Source organism: Mustela erminea, chromosome 17 (genome assembly GCF_009829155.1).
Source record: "Mustela erminea isolate mMusErm1 chromosome 17, mMusErm1.Pri, whole genome shotgun sequence".
NCBI classification, from domain to species: Eukaryota; Metazoa; Chordata; class Mammalia; order Carnivora; family Mustelidae; genus Mustela; species Mustela erminea.
Genome location: NC_045630.1, coordinates 35,578,411 through 35,599,372, shown reverse-complemented (window position 1 = coordinate 35,599,372; position 20,962 = coordinate 35,578,411). Strand labels below are relative to the sequence as shown.

General features: G+C 39.9%; 1 protein-coding gene across 7 annotated transcripts in view; it reads right to left on the bottom strand.

Moving 5' to 3' along the window:
• The window catches only part of HSD11B1 (hydroxysteroid 11-beta dehydrogenase 1), a 65,432-nt gene that overhangs the window by 23,156 nt on the left and 21,314 nt on the right, over positions 1 to 20,962 (bottom strand). For 5 of the 7 annotated variants that reach the window (XM_032318457.1, XM_032318458.1, XM_032318459.1 and 2 more), the window contains exons 2-5: positions 6,072 to 6,185; positions 5,196 to 5,326; positions 4,369 to 4,480; positions 4,052 to 4,237 (exon numbers count right to left, since the gene is read on the bottom strand). In XM_032318457.1, coding sequence (XP_032174348.1) covers positions 4,052 to 4,237; positions 4,369 to 4,480; positions 5,196 to 5,326; positions 6,072 to 6,159 — 517 coding nt within the window. In that variant the 5' untranslated portion in view covers positions 6,160 to 6,185. The remainder of the gene's footprint in view (positions 1 to 4,051; positions 4,238 to 4,368; positions 4,481 to 5,195; positions 5,327 to 6,071; positions 6,186 to 20,962) is intronic. The other 2 variants (XM_032318461.1, XM_032318456.1) reach the window with 1 other exon arrangement.

Below are 20,962 nucleotides of genomic sequence, written 5' to 3'. Positions count from 1 at the left end.
GTGAGGAATAAATCACCCCTTACTACTCTAGTTCCTAGACCCCCTTTGCATCCAAAACCTTGACCTTGGCCTTCCTCTCCCCACCACACTCCAAGGCATATCCATACTATTTTGAGGCATCGCCTGCCTTTCAGGAAAAAGTGGGTACGCCGAGCTGAAGGCAGGGATGAGATTAACATCTGTATATTCTTGTCTTGATGCAAAACACCATTATGGGTATTCCAAATCCTGTTAGTTGATACATGTAGTTGAGAAACCCGTCTTATTTTTTTCCTCCCTCTTTGTAATGTTGAATTCTTGAAGTAGTTTTAGACCACACAGGCAGCCCTTAACCCTCAAACAGGTTAAGGTCCAACAAGTGACTTCATACATTGGTTTGAGTTTTCCCACAAAAGCCTTGTCTTATGAGGTATTTGCCCCTGCCTAGTCATCTCATAATACGCCTGAGATGCTATACATCTATGTAAAAAAAAAAAAATATATATGAAGCAATGCTGGAAATGAGTAAACCAGAAGAGGAATACATTTGAATAAGACTTTAAAAAGTAAATACAGAAAGTTAATCTTTTCAAAAGAGGATTTACTTGGAAAATAATGAATAGGTAACCAGAGACACTTAACAGAGCTGGCAAAGAGAGGTCTGAGCATTCAGGGGCCATTGGCAAGGTCCTCTTATTCCTTTAGTTTTCCATTTTGAATATTTAAAGAAACCCAGAATTATATTATGTGCAATTGCACTTCAAAATATGTCTTACATTTTTCTTGATACAGAAGCATCAATATACCTACACTTAATGTGGGCCTGGTGTGGTTAGCCTTGGTAGAATTTTAAAGCTGATTTTCCAAAATGTATTGGATAAGAGGAAGAGGAAAGGGTCTGGCAAGAACTGACAAGGATTTCATGGGAAGTGAGGTCCCTAGGAGGAGAAGGGGGCAGGAGGACTGCAGGATTGGTCTGTGAGTCCCGAGGGGCCGTAAAGGAGGGGCAGAGCAACAGCCTTAGAAGCTGGATTCTGGCTGTCATGCGTGTGACTGATGTGATGGGCCATCATTAACAGGGTTCACAGAGCCAAGGGATATGAAAAGGCAGTGACCTTTACTTTTTGAAAATTGAACCTAAGTCAAGAAGACCCATTTTGATTAATGGCCGATAAACTTTTTCCAGATGTTTTCAACTGCTCTTTGCCCAATTCAGTGATTTCTTTTCCAGTCACATTGGAGTAGTAGTATCTCCGTCTCCGTTTGCTTCACAAATACCATCTAGGCATTCTCCTTCTGTGCTTTCCCTTGCCCCACTGCATCCCGCACTGCTGCCGGATGGAAGGGGTTTTGTTTTCATAGCAGACCTCAAATCTGGAGAGATCAAGTCTGGAGTGTGAGTCTATGGCGTGCAGTAGGCCCATGGGGTGGCCTGGAGGCACTCCCGCCTTCTGATCTTATATCAGATATAGATATGCCTTACCTTGGCATGGCTGATGAGGGAGAGAGACACCCCTAGTTACTTGTCAACATCGGTATGTTTTGTAGAACTAGAATCCCTGGTTTTCAGTTGGACACAAATCCACTTTGAATAAAGACCACAATGGCAACCAGCTGTGGTAGAAGACTTTACAGACTTTCAGGTTGTGTCCTTCTCTCTCCTTTTTCTGTAGCTAGAATTCTGATATGCTAATATCAGACCTGGACATACGGGTGAGGATAACGCCCTAGGGATGGCAGCTCTGAGACAGAGAGGTTCCTGGACAACTTTGTGAGACAGAACAACTGTATGAGTCTTAGACTGCTTACTCCAGGCTGTTTTATGAGAGGAAGGATAGATTTTTATTTGTGTAAGCCAGTATAAATGTGAGTGTTTGTTATAGTAGCTCAACTCATGGCCAAACTAGCACGTGGTGGAAAGAGGGGAGACGAATCAATGTAACTGGATATTATATATATGTAAAAACTTATATAGTAGGTACCCCAAACATGGGTAGATGCGGACTGTAAGGAAATTCCCAGAGGCAGCAATTGTGTCTTGATGCTAAAGCATATATAAAGCTGAGGCTTTAAAGAATGTATTAAAAGTACAGGATTTCTAGGTAATGCAACACCTGGAAATGCACTGGGGATAAAAGACAACCACTTAGCGCCATAATTCAATAAATGACTGAATGCATTCCCTGGAAGGAGTGATTAAAAATCCATCCCAATACTCTTTGGCTGACCTTAGGATCAATTTGAGGATTAGCATCCCACATTTGTGGAATTCAGATTTTAAGGAGGAAGGATTAGTGAAATGTGTTTTCTGAATATTTAAAAAAAAATATAGCATAGAGCAGAAAAATTCTTCAGTTAGGAAGAGAAAGCAGCGTCTGTACTTTGCAAGTTCACAGACATGTTTCAAAGCAAACAGACTGAACTCTTGGAGCTATACAAACAGCAGATGTGAAGGGTAGTAGTTCAACTAGATTTCCATCTCTGAGTCCACACACTTTATGAAGCGACTTTTGGTAGGCGTAGAAGATGAGTGGAAGCAGAGGTTATCAGACTTTCATCATGCCTTTGGACTTCTACAGGGATTCTTGTTCCTTCTGAGAACACTAAGACATTGTCTGCGTTATAGAAAGTTCCATTTCTCTAGGCAAAGATGAAGCACACTCTTTGCCTAGAATGGGTATATTATTTAATCAACTTAAATCATTAGAGCCACCTAAACCATGACTGATGTGAGGGTTTTGGCCAATGCCCTCGGATGGATTGGGGATGTGCCCAGCACCCTCCCACTCAGTATGCATCCGGAAGCTCTCCTTCCTTTCAGCCTGGAGAGAGGCTGTGTCTGGGGAGGGGTGCGGAGTCTGTGTTGTCTGGGAAGCGCAGGGATGCATATCAATCCCTCCGTTTGGCGGGTAGCACAGACACACTGCCCTTTTATCCCGTCACTATGCGGGCCTTTCCTGTCCAGGAAATAAAATTCTTTACAACATCGATGGTGTTCTTAGTTACAGTAACAGCTCATAGTAGTTTGTGAAATACTTAAGAATTACAAAGTCTGCAGGTTATTTGTTTTTACATTGCCAGGAACCACATTTAGAGTGCAGATTTTAATCCTGGTGTTTGCCACATCCTTCTGACTAATCAACAAGTAGGTGTGGAACTTCTCTCCTGGACTCGTGACAGAACAAACTCCCGAAGCTGGAAAATCTCTAGCTCTTTTGTGGGGATAACGTCTGATACTACCACCATCCAAAGAGTCAATGACCTTTCTTGATCATACAGTGTTCTCTTCATGAATATATCTCTGTACACAATCTCTCCCTACCCTCCTGGTATTTCTATAGCACTCTTAAGGTAGTAAGTTCAGATTCTGAAGAACACTCCCAATTTAGGCAGATCTGCTAATACAGTGTATTTGTTTCTGTTCTTCATTTCATTTTGCCTTAGCCTGACCCGCGTACCAGACACATGTATGTTAAAATATTCCACTTCTCAGTTCTACCTTTGTATCAACTAACTTCACCAGCCTATAGCTTTTGGTTATGGCAGAAGCAAAATCCTATCCATCGTGACCAGGTCTCTCTCCCTTAGGATCAAGGTGAGCTGTATCTCCCCCAATCTCTCTATGTCCCTTTAGACTTCTGTTTGTAGATCACAAGCCACCAAGTTTGTTTGAATTACTGCTCTTTCTCTGTTCTTTCCAGGGACCTTGCAGCCCATCTGCCTTGAACAGCCCCTTATTTCTTATGGTCCCACTTGTTCTTCACAATGTCTCTTTCACTCAGCACACATGCTTCCACTGTATTGACACACTCAAGCCTCATACTCAGATGCCTACTTCCTCATGCCCAGGAGCAAGCCGTGAATCAGCTTTTGCTTAGTATCACTGGGAAGATTGACTGATCGACTAGTTTATTGATTGATTTTGCACGGTGAACATTTAAAATTCTAGTTTATAGAGTATTACTCCTCTGCATGGAAATGGATAAAACTTCACATTCACTGCAGAGCCCCCAACACCACCACTGGCACGTCTCCCACTTCTGCCTTCCATATGGGTCTCAGCCCCACTCACCAGCCTTCGAGGAGACGACCACAATGCTTCCATTGCTCTGCTTCAGCATGGGCAAAGCAGCAACACTCAGGACCACGTAACTGAGGAAGTTGACTTCCATGCTTCTGCGCACGAGGTGGATATCACCACTAAATAGATTCATAGAAGTGTTGGTGATGTGGTTGAGAATAAGCATGTCTAGTCCCCCTGCAAGAGATGGCTGTGTTGAGAGAAACCATCTGGGGGGGATACCTTTCCTCCCATTCTCCCCCTCCCCAAAGCTCCCTGGTGACCCTGAGAACAGAGTCCAGTAGAGGAGGGAGGAGAAGCGGCCTCACCCATGAGCTTTCCAGCTTGGGCAACAAATTGCTCTGCAAAGGTCATGTTCTCCATGGAGCCAGCAATGTAGTGTGCTGAGGCTGCTCCAAGCTCCAGACAGTGGGATACCACCTGCGGGGACATAGCAGCAATGGTGTCAGTCTTGGCTGCAGACTTCGGGGGCAATCTCTGAAGTAATGGGGGTTTAAATGGGAAGTTGCTCAGAACCCTGTTTTGGTAAGAATGGAAGGTGCCACCTGACACAATCTTGGCCCTCTGTCGGAAGTATTTCAGCGACGGTGTAAGTAAAGAAGTCATCACTGTGCTGGCGTTTAAGTTCATGACTTGTGCTTATGAGTTTCTGTGAATAGAGGTATGTGAATCCATTCTTGGTGTGGATGCTAGTCTCTGTGTGAGTAGCCCTAAGTTTGTGAATGTTTCTATCCTTGGGTTTGTAAGTCTGAGCATATGAGAAAGCATGTGTCCGAGAGTCGGAATGGGGATGAGAATATGAATTCATGAGTAGATACTGGAATTTTGGTCTCTGAGCACATATCTATATATCCATGGTCCCAGATGTAAATGTGTGTGCATAGGCATGTCTGTGAGAATAGATACATAGATAGGTAGATAGATAGAAAGAGAGAGATAGATGTGTGTGTGTGTGTGTGTGTGTGTGTGTGTGTGTGTATAGGAATCAAAGCTTAAATGCATTCTCTTTATATTCCTGTGGGTGTTTGAACCTGTGTGTGTGTATGTGTGAGTGTTTGTACCTGTGTATGGGTGTGCCAGTTTCTGTGTGTTGGCATGTGTATGTGACATGTGTCCGTGGGTGCAGAACCCTCACCTTCTTTAGCGTTTCTTTAGACCTTGCTGTCACCACCACATGGGCTCCCATCTTTGCCAGATGATAGGCCATCTGTTCTCCAATCCCCTTGCTGGCCCCTGTGACAATCACTTTCTTTCCTTGGAGCATCTCTGTGAAACCCAAAAGGAAGTGAGGGCCATACCCAAGCTGGCGGCAGTCTTCCTTCCGCTCTGGATGTGGACAACCTTACCTCAATGTCTAAAGATTATGAGCCCAGACCAACTTTTCTCAAACTGCAAAATCAATGAAGGAACAGTTCAAGTCTTTCATAAACATGCTTTAAAACGGAGGCTTAGCTTGATTGCTCAAAACAAGCCTTCTTGCTCTCCTTCTTACAAATGTCCATAGACGGAGGCTTCAGCTAAGACACTGGAGTTCCAGACATTTCTGGACTATCCAATTTTACTCAATTGAAATAAGACTCAAAAAGTCATCAAAACACATGTGCTCATAGAAATTCCAGGGATTTTCCCTCACTACTATTTAGTCATCAACTCCAGAGTCCTTTCTGGTCTCCCACTTATCAGTCCCTCCTTAGAGCCCGATTATCTGCCTGTGCTGTAAATTTTGGAATTACCCTCATTTTTTGTAGGGAATTTGAAACTGCTTTCCATTAAGGGTGCCAAATAAAGCATGGACTATTTGGCAGTCTGTTGGTGACATGCTTACCCCTCCCCACACTGCTATTATCCATACCCTTCCGTGTCTGGAAGACACAGAAATACAGTCCCATCTCAGGCTTCCTCTTGTTCAGCAACTCTGGGGTTCAGGAACTCATCCTGATCCTCAGAAACCCTCCAGCCACCCCTGTGTTTTTATATCTATTCCTCCCAAATTAGATACATTGGTACTTACCTGGTCTGAATTCCTCATTTGCAGAATAGTAGTAGTAGGCCAAGAAGAACCCCAGAATGGGGGGGAGATATTTTTTCATAAAAGCCATCAGACAGATACCTGGCCCGAGGAGCCCTGTAGGACACACAGAGAGAACCTACAGAGCTTTCTACAACCTCCTAGGCAGGCAGCAGCCTCTGAATTGTGACATCAGGGACGGGGGAGGCTGGAGTAGTCTCAGGCAGTGCTAGCCAATTTCCCTGTCAGAGCAGCGATTGGCTTTGGGTGGGATCCCATTCGTCCCTGGCAGCCTGTGTGGTGGATTTCATAATGGACAATGTTTACTCCATTTCATTGAGCAAGAAGAGACTTCCAGATGGCCAAGCTCATGACTGTACAGAACTGGATTCCTGAACATCCCTACCCAGGGCCCATCTTCCTCTTAACACCATTTATGCCAAGAATCAACGGCTTTTCAAAAGTGGTATGTCAAAGGCAGAGAGAAAGTATGTGCGGGGCTTCTGGGGAAATGTGAGTAATAGCAAATTCAAGCCAAATTCAAGCCAAATCTCACTCTTGTCCCCACCTCCCAGTCGGAAGTAATTAAAAATAACAGCACAAAACAGAAAAATAAGCTTAAGAAAATAATGTGCACATCTTGGGGGGGAAAAAAAGCAAACAATTCCTATAAGCCCTACACTCAAGTTCAATGAACAAGTATTACAACATCAAAGGGGAATGCAAGCCAGCCAGAACCCAGATGGCGGGAAACCCAAGACCGGTTCAAGACTCTCAGGCAAGTGCAACGGAACGTACACTTATTACTTTAACAGCAAATAAAAGAAGAAATAGCGAGTGCCAAAAACCAAACCAAAACAAAACAACAAGGCACTACGCTATTAAATTGGGTCTTGTAAATGCTACAGAGGAACAATATACATGAAGAAGTAAGAAAGAGGGGATCTGGCCCAGGAGCAAACAGAACTGGCACCGCTGAAGCAGAATTAGCCCGCAAAGCCCACATCCAGCTAAAGACTGATCTAGTAACAATCAAAGGGCCAGAGGGGGAAACCCCTAGTAATTTAGAATTATAGAAATAACCACAGAAATATAGAAATAACCACTTTGGTATGTTTGTAGCAAGAATTCAGTAAGCAACTATCCTCAAAAAGAGAATTTAAGATATATTATTGTTAAGTTTTTCGACTTCAAACCAACTAACCAAACATAACAATTCTCCCATCACTGAGCAAATATAGAATTCTTCAAATTATAATTAGAGTTGAGAAAACCATGGAAATGTTAGGATAAGAATAAGTACCCGTGTTTTGGGAGGAAGAATATGGGTTAAGGGTGGGGATCAGGGGATTCACTCAAGATTAAGAGAAATTGAATTATAAGCCCAAGTACAGTGTATGGAAACATGCACTGAGTTTTCACTTCAGAGTAAGGGGAAATAATTTAAGACCCAGAGGAGATGAAATAATTTGTCAACAAAGGCTCACAGCTGTGAAGTTCACTTCCTGAAAACAATGGAGATTTGACAACTGTTGAGGGCTAGCTAGAGCTCAAGGTTTATGGAGGACAAAATAGAAAAAAAAAAAAGAAAGAAAGAAAATTCAAGTGGGAAATTACATTATATCTTGACAGAACTATAAGATATATATGCATAATTTTATAAAGGGCTTTACGCTGCCAAGACATGTTACAGACTAGACTCCATTTTCATCTCCAGACGGAAGGAAATTTAAAGTTGTACTATCCTATTAATAGAAAAATTATAGAAAACAATGAAAAGTTACTTTAAAATATGATGCTGCTGAAATGGTGAGAAAGATAGACAGAGGGGTGCCTGGGTGGCTCAGTGGGTTAAGCCTCTGCCTTTGGCTCAGGTCATGATCCCAGGGTCCTGGGATCCAGCCCTGCCTCAGGCTCCCTGCTCAGTGAGAACCCTGCTTCTCCCTCTCCCACTCCCCCTGCTTGTCTTCCCTCTCTCACTGTCTCTGTCTGTGGAATAAATAAATAAAATCTTAAAAAAAAAAAAAAGGACTTTAAGATGCACTAAAGAAAGCATATTTAAGGAAAACAAGAGTAAAGATAAAAGATAAAACTGCAGGGTGTCTGGGTGGCTCTGTTGGTTAAGCAACTGTCTTCGGCTCAGGTCAGGATCCTGGAGTCCTGGGATAGAGTCCCGCACCAGGCTCCCAGCTCCATGGGGAGTCTGCTTTTCTCTCTGACCTTCTCACCTCTCATGCTCTCTCACTGTCTCTCTCTCAAATAAATAAATAAATTTTTTTTTAAAAAATAAAGATAAAACTGCAGGTGATAAAACATAAAACAAATCGATCAACTATTGCTGATTTTTGGCTGGACTAAAAAAATGAAGTCCACATTGTGCTGCTCAAAAGACCCACGTAGACATAAAAAGGCACGAAAGAAAACACAGACAGTTTAATAATTAGCTATTGTGCTAGAGAAAAAGGATACAGAAAAAGCATTCAATAAAGTAATTTTCATGAACTAGATGAAACAGTTTTTATCCAGTAAAATGCGTTTGTGAGAAATGAGGACACCATGTAATGGTAGATGATATATAAAGTCTTAGCAGTTCTCCAAATTTTTGGTCTTGGGATCCCTTTACAATCTTTAAAAATTACCGAGGCTCTCCATTTTTGTCTAGAGGCAGATCTTGGAGATACTACAGGTTCAATTCCAGACCCCCACCAAAAGCAAGTATTACAATAAAGTGAGTCCAATGAGGTTTCTGGTTTCCCAGTGCATGTAAAAGCTATGTTTACATTATACCGTAATCTATTTAGTGTGCAATAACATGATGTCTTTTAAATATCTATACTTTAATTAAGTTCTTTATTGCTGAAAAATGCTAACCATACTCTGCGTTTTTTGCTAGTTTTCATCTTTTTGCTGGTGGAGGGTTTTCCCTCAATGTGGATGGCCGCTGAGGGGTCAGGGTGGTAGTTGCTGGTGGTTGGGTGGCTGTGGCAATTTCTTCAAATAAAACAACTGTAAAGATCGTCACGTTGATCGACTCCTTTTTTTGTGAATGACTTCTCTGTAGCATATAATACTACAGAAAGAAGTAGAACTTCCTTCAAAACTTGGGAATCAAGACTCTCAAACCCTGCTGCTGCTTTATCAACTAAGTTTATGCAATATTCCAAATATTTTGTTGTTATTTCAAAAATCTTCACAGCACCAGGAATAGATTGCTTCTTATGAAACCACTTTCTTTGCTCCCGCATAACAAGCAACTCTTCCTCCATTAAGTATTCTCATGAGATTGAAGCAATTCACCCGTCCCTTCAGGCTCCACTGCTAATTCTGGTTCTCTTGCTATTTCCACCACATCTGCTGTTACTTCCTCCACTAAAGTCTTGAACGCCTCAAAGTCATCCATGAGTGTCAGAATCGCCTTCTTCCCAATTCCTGTTAGTGTTAATATTTGGACCTCTCTCCATGAATCATGAATGTTCTTAATGGCACTAGAATGGTGAATTCTTTCCAGGAGGCTTTCAATTTACTTTGCCTAGATTCATCAGAGAAGTCATTATCTATGGCAGCTATAACTTTATGAAATGTATTTCGTTAAAAATTATTTATTTAAGAGAGAGAGGGGGAGAGAGTCAGAGACAGCATGGGCAGGAGGAAGGACAGAGGGAAAGGGAGAAGCAGGCTCCCTGCTGAGCAGGGAGTCCAATGTGGGGCTTGATTCTAGGACCCTAAGATCATGATCTGAGCCAAAGGCAGATGCTTAAACAGACTGAGCCACCTAGGTATCCCAAAATGTATTTCTTAAGTAAAAACACTTGAAAGTCAAAATTACTCCTTGATCCATGGGCTGCAGAATGGATGTCGTGTTAGCAAGCATGAAAATAGCATTAATCTAATTCTACGTCTCTATAAGAGCCCCTTGGGTGACAAGGTGTGTTGTCAATGGACAGTAATATTTTGAAAATGATTTCTTTTTTCTGAGTAGTAGGTTTCAACAGTGGACTTAAAATATTCTGTAAGTGGGTGAGCTGTCATCCAGGCTTTGTTGTAAGAGGTAGTGCACAGGCACAGTAGATTTAGCATCATTCTTAAGGACCCTAGGATTTTCAGAATGGTAAATGAGCACTGGCTTCAACTTAAAGTCACCAGCTGCATTAGCCCTTAACAAAAGAGTTAGTTTGTCCTTCGAAGCTTTGAAGCCAGGCATTGACTTTTCCTTTTTAGCTGCGGAAGTCCTTAGGTGGAATCTTCTTCAGATAGAAAGCTGTTTTGTCTACACAGAAATCTCTTGTTTACTGTAGCCATCAGTAATTATCCTAGCTCAATCTTCTGGATAACTTGCTGCTTCCCCTTGAACTTTTAGGTTATGGAGATGGCTTCTTTCCTTAAACTTCATGAACTAACCTCTGTCTCTTCTGCAGCTTCCTCACCTCTCAGCCTTTATGGAATTGAAGAGACTTAAGGGCCTTGCTCTGGATCAGGCTTTGGCTTAAGGGAAGGTTATGGCTGTTTGATCTTCCATCCAGACCACTCGTATCAGTAATAAGGCCGTTTCACTTTCTTATCACTTGGGCATTAGCTAAAGCAGCACTGATAATTTCCTTCCAGAACTTTTCCTTTGAATTCACAACTGGACTAGCTGACACAAGAACACCAGCTTTCAGCCTACCTTGGCTTTTGACTCACCTTCTTCACTAAGGTTAATCATTTCTAGCTTTTGATTTAGAGTGAGAGATGTGTAACTTTTCCTTTCACTTTTTCCTTTCACCTGAAAGGCCACTGGGGGTGATTAGTTGGCCTAATTTCAACATTGTATCTCAGGGAATAGGGTGGCCTGAGGGAAGGGAGAGAGATGAGGGAACAGCCAGTTGGTGAGGAGTCGGAACACTATTTATTAATTTCGCCATCTTAGATAGGCACAGTGTGTGGAGCCCCAAAACAATTACAACAGTAACATTGAAGATCAGTTATCATAGACCATAACAAATATAATAATGAAAAAGTCTGAAATATTGTGAGAATTGTCCAAGTATAACACAAAGACACAAAGTTAGCAATGTTGCTGGTAGACTTGCTTGATCCAGGGTTGATGTAAACCTTCAGTTTATAAAAACACAATATCTAAAAGCACAACACAATACAGTATCTACAAAGCAAATAAAACAAAATGCAATAAGAGGAAGTGTGCCTATATGTGGTTTTACTATTGATATTGATATATAAGAAATTGAGAATGAGGGGGCACCTGGCTGGCTCAGTTGGTAGAGCATGTGACTTTTGATCTTGGGGTTGTGAGTTCAAGCCCCATGTTGGGTGTAGAGATTACTTAATTTTTTTTTTTTTTAATTAGTGGAGGCTCCTTTAAAAGAAATTAGGACTGAGATTTTTTTTTTTTTTTAAATAAGCTCTGTGCCTAATATGGGGCTTGAACTCATAACCCTGAGATCAATGTTCCATGCTCTACCAACTGAGCTAGCCAGTCACCCAAGACTGAGAACTTTTTTCAATTCAAGAATATATAAGTATACATCTATTATGCTTTGTATTATCACACATCCTGTAGCTTCTAGAAAACTTATGAAAGAATAAGAAAAAAGCAAATGATGTCTTAGCATGATTATGAAAATAGTGGACCTTTCAAACCCCCCAAAGGTTCTCAGAGCTGCATTACTGCCACACTTTGAACAGATTATGTAATAAACATTGATCCAAGATATGTCCATATCTTTATGCCTGGTTCTCTTATTAGCTTATAAACTCCTGGAGGATGTGGACTGGATCTTTTTGTCTTTATTTCTTTCCATCTCCCCCCTAGTCCTACTCCAAAATAGACATTCAATGAACTTTGCTGTTTTAGTATATCTGAGATGCTGCAGCAATGAGAAAATTGCTGTATTTCTGCAACCTGATTTATCCAGGGAAATCACTGGGACTCAGCATTCCGGGTAGAACTTTTACCCCCACTCTCTACTCCTTTTCTAGTGGTTCTCAACAAAATAACAGTAAATAAATAAATAAATAAATAAATAAAACAAAAGGAAATATGAATGTTGCACCTAGCAATTGTTTGGAGTCATATTTTTCACCATTCAAGTAAAATTCCTTTCACTGCCATGGCAACGAAGCTAGCTGTTCACTCTACTCCTTGATGCTGGCCCACATACACTTTAGAGCAGGCTTCCCATGAAATACCTAAATACAACCTGGCAGTTTTAAAAAATGCAAAGTGGGTCCCTCTCAGCTGGAGGCACATGTCCCAGCACAGCAAGGAATTCTGATTTGATCATTCTCACCTGAATATATGGGTCAAGAAGTAGGAAGGTGAGAAGAGCAGGACATTGAATGGGAAAGTAACTATAAGGAATGGGCCAGATCTGATAGGACTAATATATTAGTGGGTGGTAGTACTGTGAGGAGAGGCAGCCAAAGAGGAATTTCTATGCATTTGGCACTTGGCATAAGATGTGGATATTTGGCATAAGATGTGGCTCATGAAAGGTGCACCTGTCATTTCTGAGGCAGCAGCAGCTATGGGGGGGTTTCAGGACTGTTTAGTAGCTTTGTTAAGTGGTCTCTTCTTTTTGAAAACTAACCCCACCAGGGGAAGAGTGGGAAGACCTCTGAGTAAAAGGTGGGTGAACCCTTTCATTTTGGAGATTCTTCCTTCCCTGGGAAAACACCGACAACATGCTGAAACAGGAATGGAGCTTATCATATTAAAATGCATAAAATTCTCCCTTTCTTTTTACCTTTCCCACCCATCCAGTTTCTCAGGTCTGATTTTTTAGGAACTCAATCAATTTGTTCCAAGTTATGGACACAACCACCACTTTATATCATTTTATCTAATAACACAGTTTCCTTCTAATAACACATTTCCCCCTTTCTTCCCCCCCACCCCCGTATATCTAATGAGGTGTGGGGGAGAAGTTCTTTGTCAACCCTTCTGCATGACCCTGCTCCTAAGGGACAGATTTTTCTCATCTTTTATAACTAATGGAATCTCAAAGTCAAGGAAAATGAACTAGACATGGGATAAACTGCCCTGTGTATGCTGTCCTGCCCTCATCTGTCACATATGGTCTGTGGCCAGAAGAATGTTGGGGCAGACTACCTGGAATCCATTTGTGTGGGAGAGCCAAGATCCTCTTGGGAAAGAACAGGTACCTGATGAGGCCTGAAGCGTGGTCTGATCCCTGCCCCTCAGTGGGAGTGGGGCAGAGACAATTCTAAACATGCTGTAGTTGCAGTTTTTCAGGTTTTTCCTTTGGCCTAACTCCCATGGATTTGTATCTGAGCATGGAGGAGAGATAGAGCCCACCTACAGTAAGTGAAAAAGTTATTCTCTGGCAACTTTGGTAAAGTAGTGGTAGCACATGAGGAGCAGTGGAAGAAGCCCACACAGCTCACACTTTTGAGCTTTTGCCCATCTTGTGTTTTTTCTTGGTCATTCAGTCCAACTTTCAGGAAGCCCATCAAGGTGGCATGGCAGCCTCAGCTGGGTGGGTTTCTTTAGGGTTTACATGCCTTCAGCATTAGAGAGAAGCCACCTCCCTTTGGTGGGAAGCAGGTTTGCCAGATTAACAAATAGAAATCCAGGACACCCAGTTAAAGTTGAACTGCAGAATATGTTTTTTAGGATATATATAATCAATAAATATATATAAACTATGGAGATATATATATATATATATATATTTATACACACACAACAAATACATTTAGGGGCTATGTGTCAGGGAGGAAAATTTTTCCTCTGCTTTTTAAGGTTCTTCTAGCTGGTCTAAGAATCAAATCGACTTAAGACAGATTAACAGGAGAAAGTAAAAACTGAAGTTTAATAACATGTATGCCTCCTATATACCTGGGAGAGATCCAGGGAAACTAACACCCTGCAAAGGCTGAAGCTACCCCTGAAATACTATCTCCAGCTAAAGACAAAAGATGTTGTGTGTGGGGAGTCAGCTCTAAGTTACCAGGAAAAGCATAGTAGTCAAGTGTAAGGTTATTATGCAGATTTAAGTCCCTGCTTTCTCCATTGATAACAGTTTCTAGAATATTTAGAGTCACCTCCTTCCTCCTGGTACTGAAGGATACACCCTTACAAATCAAGATTTTTCCCTTATACATGTAAATATCTCTTACAAAAAGGTAACTTCTACTTGTTTTTCAGAGCTTCTCTTGTGCCCACAGTTTATTAAAAATAACCAAATTAGAATAATCAATGTGTGAAAAAGACATATCTTGGGGTGATAAAATTTCCCTCCCTACAACAGAATGGGATATACTTATACTAAAACAGTATTCATTGTTTATCTGAAATTCAGGTTTAACTGGGCATTCTGTGTTTTATCTGGCGATCCCAGAAGTGGCACAGAGCTTTGGGAACACTGGGATACTGGGCCTTAGGTGTTAGCAAAATATTCTTGACCATGGCTATTGATAGCAGAGGTCAGACTACCTCATCCACTTTCACACAATGAAAACCAGCAGCCTGGCCATAGACAGCCCCCAAAAGGGCCCTAAGTAGGAAGGAGGAAAAGGGATATATATGCCCTATGGTGGCTGAAGGGAGATTTCACCTGCTAACATTTATTTAGTACTTACTATGGGTCAAGTCCTATGAATGAAAAGCAAATAAAATGCTTTCTAAGTCCCAGAAGAAGACAGATAGGGAAGTAAGTGAAATGTATAAAGAGTTACTAGTGATATGGTAGAAGTCTGTGGTGGAGGCTGTGGAGAACATGAAGAATTTCCTCTGCTCTTCAAAGTCGTTCTAGCTGGACTCATCATCAAATTGAGAAAAGACAGATTAATGGGAGATTAATGTAACAGTTTTATACATATGGGGAATCCGCAGACATGGAATTCCAAAGACAGTGAGGCAACATGAGACTTATATGAGCTAAGGAGAGGGGTAGGAGTCTGAGGATACAAAAGATTGGGGGAGTCATTAGCAGAAGGGTGAAAGGAGATGTTTGGAAAGCAAAGATTGCCCCATTATGCAGATAAGTTTCTTAGGTAAAGAGGAATCTCCCCTCTAGCTCTCTTCTGGGTAGAAGCAGGGAGTTGAGGGGGAGATAAAGAGCTTTTTCTGAATCTGCTGGGTTTTAACTGCTTTTAACTCAAAATAATGTTTAAGCCAAAGTGGCCCATCTTGGGGCAGTCTGCAGTTCCATCCTCTGAAACTTTCCTGGCATTTCTAAAAGTTGAGCCTGTAGATTGTCTAAGCTCACTGAACCAGTCTCAACAATAGATCAGTTTAGTTAAAATCATTTCAGGAGGAGGTATTTGAGGTGTGTCCTCAAAGTTAGGCCTATGGTTCAAGCAATGAGGTATTAAATAAGAGGCATTTCGATGAAAACAAACAAAAAACAATGGTTAATGATTGAATCAAGTTATAAACCAGTTTCTGAATTCTGAGGGAAAATTTCTCTTGAGAGAAAATTTCTAGATGTCAAGCTTGAAGCATCTTCAAATAGTGTGACAGCAGCCAGTGACAGATTTTCCTGGTTTGTAGTTTGAATGTCTTCGGTGATATTTTTGCCCACAAAGCAGCAGGCATGAAGATTGCCTATATGTGAGCTGTTGTGGTGATTTCTCTGAAGTTTATATCAAGTTGTTTGTACTTAGTTTGCAGGGCTTCAGGACAAAGGGCATTTTAGTTCTCAAACGAATCTAACTCAGGATATGGGAGAAAAATAAAAAACTTTACTTTGAAGGGTTGTAGCCAGGTATTGGGGGACACTGGAAGAAATCAGGTTCTGGTCTAGTTTATATTGTACAGTATCAGAATCTATATTTGCTCAGGTCTGTTGTTGAAACCTATTTTCTCTCTACAGTCACCCCGATTTCTACCAAAGATAGCCAGACTAATAATTTGTTTGCAAAATAAGTCTAGTTTCAAAAACAAGCAAGCAAACAAACAAACAAACAAAAAAACAATTGTCCTGATTATTTACCTAAGTGCAGCAAGAATAGCAGTTGGCCACAAAGGCTTTTTAAAAACCTGCTTTGCAGGCACCTGGGGAACTCAGTGGGTTTAGCCTCTCTGCCTTTGGCTCAGGTCATGATCTCAAGGTCCTGGGATTGAGCCCCATTTCCCCCTCTCTCTCTGCCTTCCTCTCTGTCTACTTGTGATCTCTCTATCTCTCTCTGTCAAATAAATAAATAAACCTTAAAAAACAAAACAAAACCTGCTTTGGGGCACCTGGCTGGCTCAGTTGGTAGACTGTACAACTCTTGATCTCGGGATCATGGGTTTGAGTCCCATAGGGGTTGTAGAGATTACTTAAATAAATAAAAAATAAAAAACTTGCTTTGCTGTAAGTTTTCATGAGGATTCTAGATTGAATTCTTAATCTTTTGAGGCTAGAGACTAAGTCATATATTGTCATCAGACTTTGCCTGCAATACTTGTGGACTTGGGTTAATTCCTCTCTTCTTGAGGTCCCCCAAATATCCTGAGGATCCTGTACCTGCCACAAAATGACTTTACTCACCAAATAGCCTGCTGGGAACTCTGAAAGCAAGGTACCAGGCTGATATTTCCAAGGGACTTTATTGCCTCCATAAAGTCAGCCTTAGTTCCTTAAAGTTGTGGGGTCATATCTATGTCTGGTCTATGTATGTCTCCCTCAAATACGAAATTTCAGTCAAAGTCTTGGTAATATAACCAATGTTTCCGATTTCCTTGTATCTTGTTACAAGGACAACAGTTTCTTAGTAAACTTATGCAAGTAAATATATTGCCATGAAAATATAAAGAACACTCACTGAGAGCTTTTAAATTCTGGAAGGACAGGGTAGGGAGGAAAAGATAAATGTTTCAATTCTGATTACAAAGGTATAATTTCTCACACTGCTATAGGTGAGTCAGCTTAAGAGAAAAAGTTTCCTGAAATGTGGAAAAACAAAATATTTAAAAATGTCATCAATGATGTAAACAAAAAGTCATAAAAATGATAGTTGTCTTCTTATTCAGTCCCCAAGTTGTTAATTCTTTGATTCCAGTTTTACCACTAGTTTTGGAAATTCTTACCTAGTTCAGTTTTACGATTTTAAGGTTATCAGAAATCCGCACTCAGAATTTTTTTCTCAGTCTCATTTAAGATGAAATACATTGGCAACAGCATTGAAATGAAACAGTAACTTTAAATGAAAAGACTTACAAATGACCAGGGTTAAAGATCTGATTAGACTTCATTACAATGCAATGGACAGAGAAATTTGGTTATTTCTGTGACACACAACACTCTAAGAAGATAACATACCAGGACATTGGATTTCTAGGATTTTCATACAATTTTTAGAACACTTAATTTAATAAAATATCTATATAAATATAACCCAAGAGGGTTTAGTAACACTTATTTGACAATGCTTCCCATGTAATCTAACATGCCAAATAAGCCTACTTAATTTAATTTCTTACAAAATCCTTGAAATGTTCCAGGAGTGCTCTGGTCAAAAGATTTCATTTTAGAATTTCATTTTGGGATCATAATTATTATGAAACATTATTTTATTATGTATTTAACCAAATTGACAATAGAAGATTTCAAATACAAAAGGTTAAATAGTTGTAAGCAAAATTTAGCCTTTTAAATATTAGCACTCAGTTTTCTTAAGTAATCAGACTTGATAAATATAGGAAATTATTTTGGGAAAACACAGAATGCTTGTTTTCTAGGCAGGTAACTTTAAAGGTGAAGAAAAACTTTTGTTTGCCACTTCTTATTAAGAGCAGACCAATAGTTCAAGAAAACTTTGTCCTTTTATCAAAGAGAAAGACAAAATTTTGATTTTGCGTCAGTGTATTTTTAATATTAAAACTCATCTATTTACTTAAATCGACTCTAATCTTAGCCAGTATTAATGACACATAAAATTCCTTTCCAGATTTCTTTTCCATAAACCTGCAACATTTTTACACTCGGATTTTGTCCTAAGTCTTCCTTCTTTAAATAACCAGCCTCACTTTAGGACAAAATTACTTTCTTTTCCCTCAACAAAAATGTTTTCCCATTCCTCATGCTTCTTCTTCTTCTTCTTCTTTTTTTTTATCCCCAGACACACATCTTACTTTCCTTGCATACAAAGTTATTTCCTTTATTATTTTCAGTAGTCTTAATTATATTTATTAAAAATTTTCTCTTAGAAATCTTAATTTCTAAAGAAATCTAAGTAGTAAGCAATTTGTGAACTGTTATACCAGTCTTCTTTAGGTTGGCAAATTTATGAATACATTTTAAAATTTTTAGAAGTGTGTGTTTTTCATAGTACAACCCTTCAATAAAGCACAAACCATGTTTACTAGCAGACCTGAATTTATCGTTAGTTTCTCTGTAATTAAGCAAAACTAAATAAACCAATGTTCAGTACTTAATCTTCTATTATTTTTTCTTGTTTGGAAATGATCTAGATATTTAACAAATTTAGCAATGTGTCATTTAACTTAGCAAAACTTTGTAAAGTTTCAAGTTATTAAAGATTTTGGAAGCTATTTAAAAGTTTACCTACAAACCTTTTCTCTTTTTACATCCATTTAATCTACTTGTTCTTAACAATTGTGTTTACCCACAAAACATCATGAGGCATTAGATAAAGTCAATGATTATTTGAAGATTTTTTTTCTTTTGGCAAATTTTGCAATAGAGATGTAGCATGAACTTATTTGATTTTCAGTAAATATAGGCAGAATAAAAGTTTTACATTTAATGCTGATAACTCTAAAGATATGTTTATTTTAATTAGATAAACAACTTCAAATAGGCTTTTTAATACTGAATATTTTCCCAGATCATGTGAACCGGAAAAACATTTGGGTTAGTTTCTCTCTCTGAGTTTTAGAATGTCCAAGTTTTACAAATGCTTGCCTTCAACTAAAAGAGCTCTTTGGCAAATTAATTTTAGCAATACCACCTGGAGGTAGAGAAAATAGCTCATATTTACAACACATATGGACACACATTCAGATGGAAACAAAATCTTAGAGCTTTTATTTTTACTAATATTTGTGGAGAGGACAGGAAGACCCAATTTTTAAATACCTCCCTCTATTTTTTTTTTCCCCCAATGAAAAACTCTCTTATGTTTGTATTTCAAAGAATGGCTCTTAGGTCCCAGGAAAGATGGGAGTAGAAGATTTGCATCACAAAGGCACAGAGTAAATATCCAAAATTTTTCCGAGGTAGAGATTGGGAGCATATCTGCCTATTATCAGAGATGCTGGAGGCTGGGCACAAGAGCCATTTTAGCAGTTTTTATTTCAAAAAGCCTTCCTCCCTCCCTTTTTTCCTTCAGTCTCAGGTGACAGTGGGCTGTATTTACCTTACAAAGACATGATAATATTTACAATTTCAAGGGACAGAGAAAGAATGAAAAATGTTTCCCCCCCCCCTCAAATTTCAGGGAAATTGCTATCAAAAATTTACCCCCCTTTTTTTTAATACAGGGGAATTTTGTTCTGATATTGTGTCTATATCTACGATCCTTTTGAGAGGAAGAGGCAAGTTTTAGGGATTAGTAAAGATGGGTGGGCTTTGACTTTTATTTTTAGAGTTGCATTTCTGGTTTTGTAGAGCTTTGTAAGACAAAGACAGTTGTTTCTAATTCCCCCAAAGAACTGGATTACAGCCTGAATATCAAGGGACTGGCCTGCTTTTTAAACTAAATTTGCTTCTTTATATCAGGAGATTTTTAAGTAAAATGGGAATCAAAAGACTTATGCCTTTGTAGAGTCTATATAAAGCATTTCAACAAAAGCCTTTTTTCTGGGTACAAAATTTAACCTTGGCTTCTATTATTCCCTGAATATTAGCTTTTTGAGGTCATTTGTAGGAGGGCTACAGAGAAATGTTGGTCCTGTTTCCTCTGTGGAAGGGAGGTTATGAATAGTCATCAACCAATTCCTCTCTAACTTTGGTAGGATTTTCTGAGGAGGGGGTGGGGGAAAGTCTTTATAATTTAAAAGATCTGCTGCTGTCCAGGCAAAATAATTCTTCTGCAGTAGGGGATCTAGGACACACCTATAAAGGACATGGCACAGGAATGCCTAAAGCTGGCAGATCCTGCTTATACATCTAGCCCGGGGATGTAGGATCAAAGCCAGCCTCACTGCCAACCTTGGGTACTTTTATTAAGTTCATTTCCTGGCATTCAGCATTTATATAAGTAACTTGCATACCTTGAACCCAGAGAATAGGCTGGATGCTCCCTGGACATCTTGTAGGGAAAGGGAAGTTAAAGAAGGCAGATTTTAGGAAAACTTGCATTGGATGTGGGCATTTATTTTTGTGCTAAGTCTAATTTCTGTTCTTGCATCTTGTCAAAGGACTCCCTAAGGTTAGCTGTTATACTAATAAGACAATTGGGAGCTCTCTATAAAAAATATTTTTCTTCTAAAGAGAGCCAATTTAAAGAATTCATCACCTGGCCATTGAGGAGTAGGACCTATTAATAGCAACTCAAACCAATAAACCTTTTAATGGCTTAACCAAAGACACAAGTGTCATTCAAAGAGGGCATAGATGGTGCAGCCGCCATGATCCAAAATTTACTCCCAAGATTAGTCTGAGAAAGAAAAGGTCTTCACTGCACAGGCAGTAAGGATGGTGTCCTGAAATGGTGTCTGGTCTTGTTGTGCCCAAATTCCGAGACCCCCCCCTGCCCAAGATGACCACCAGAGTCCAGAGTCAAAGCCAAACAGCAAGGGTCGTTTATTATGAGTTCGAACCCGGACCTCTGCGCACTCGTTGCCGGTGACGCTAAGAGGTCCTGAGCTCAGGATCACAGCACTTTTTATACACTATTTTTGGGGAGGCAGGGACTTAGCATACATCACAGTATCTCGTAACAAATCACTACATACCGCAGGAAAATCAAACAGCAACTCTATA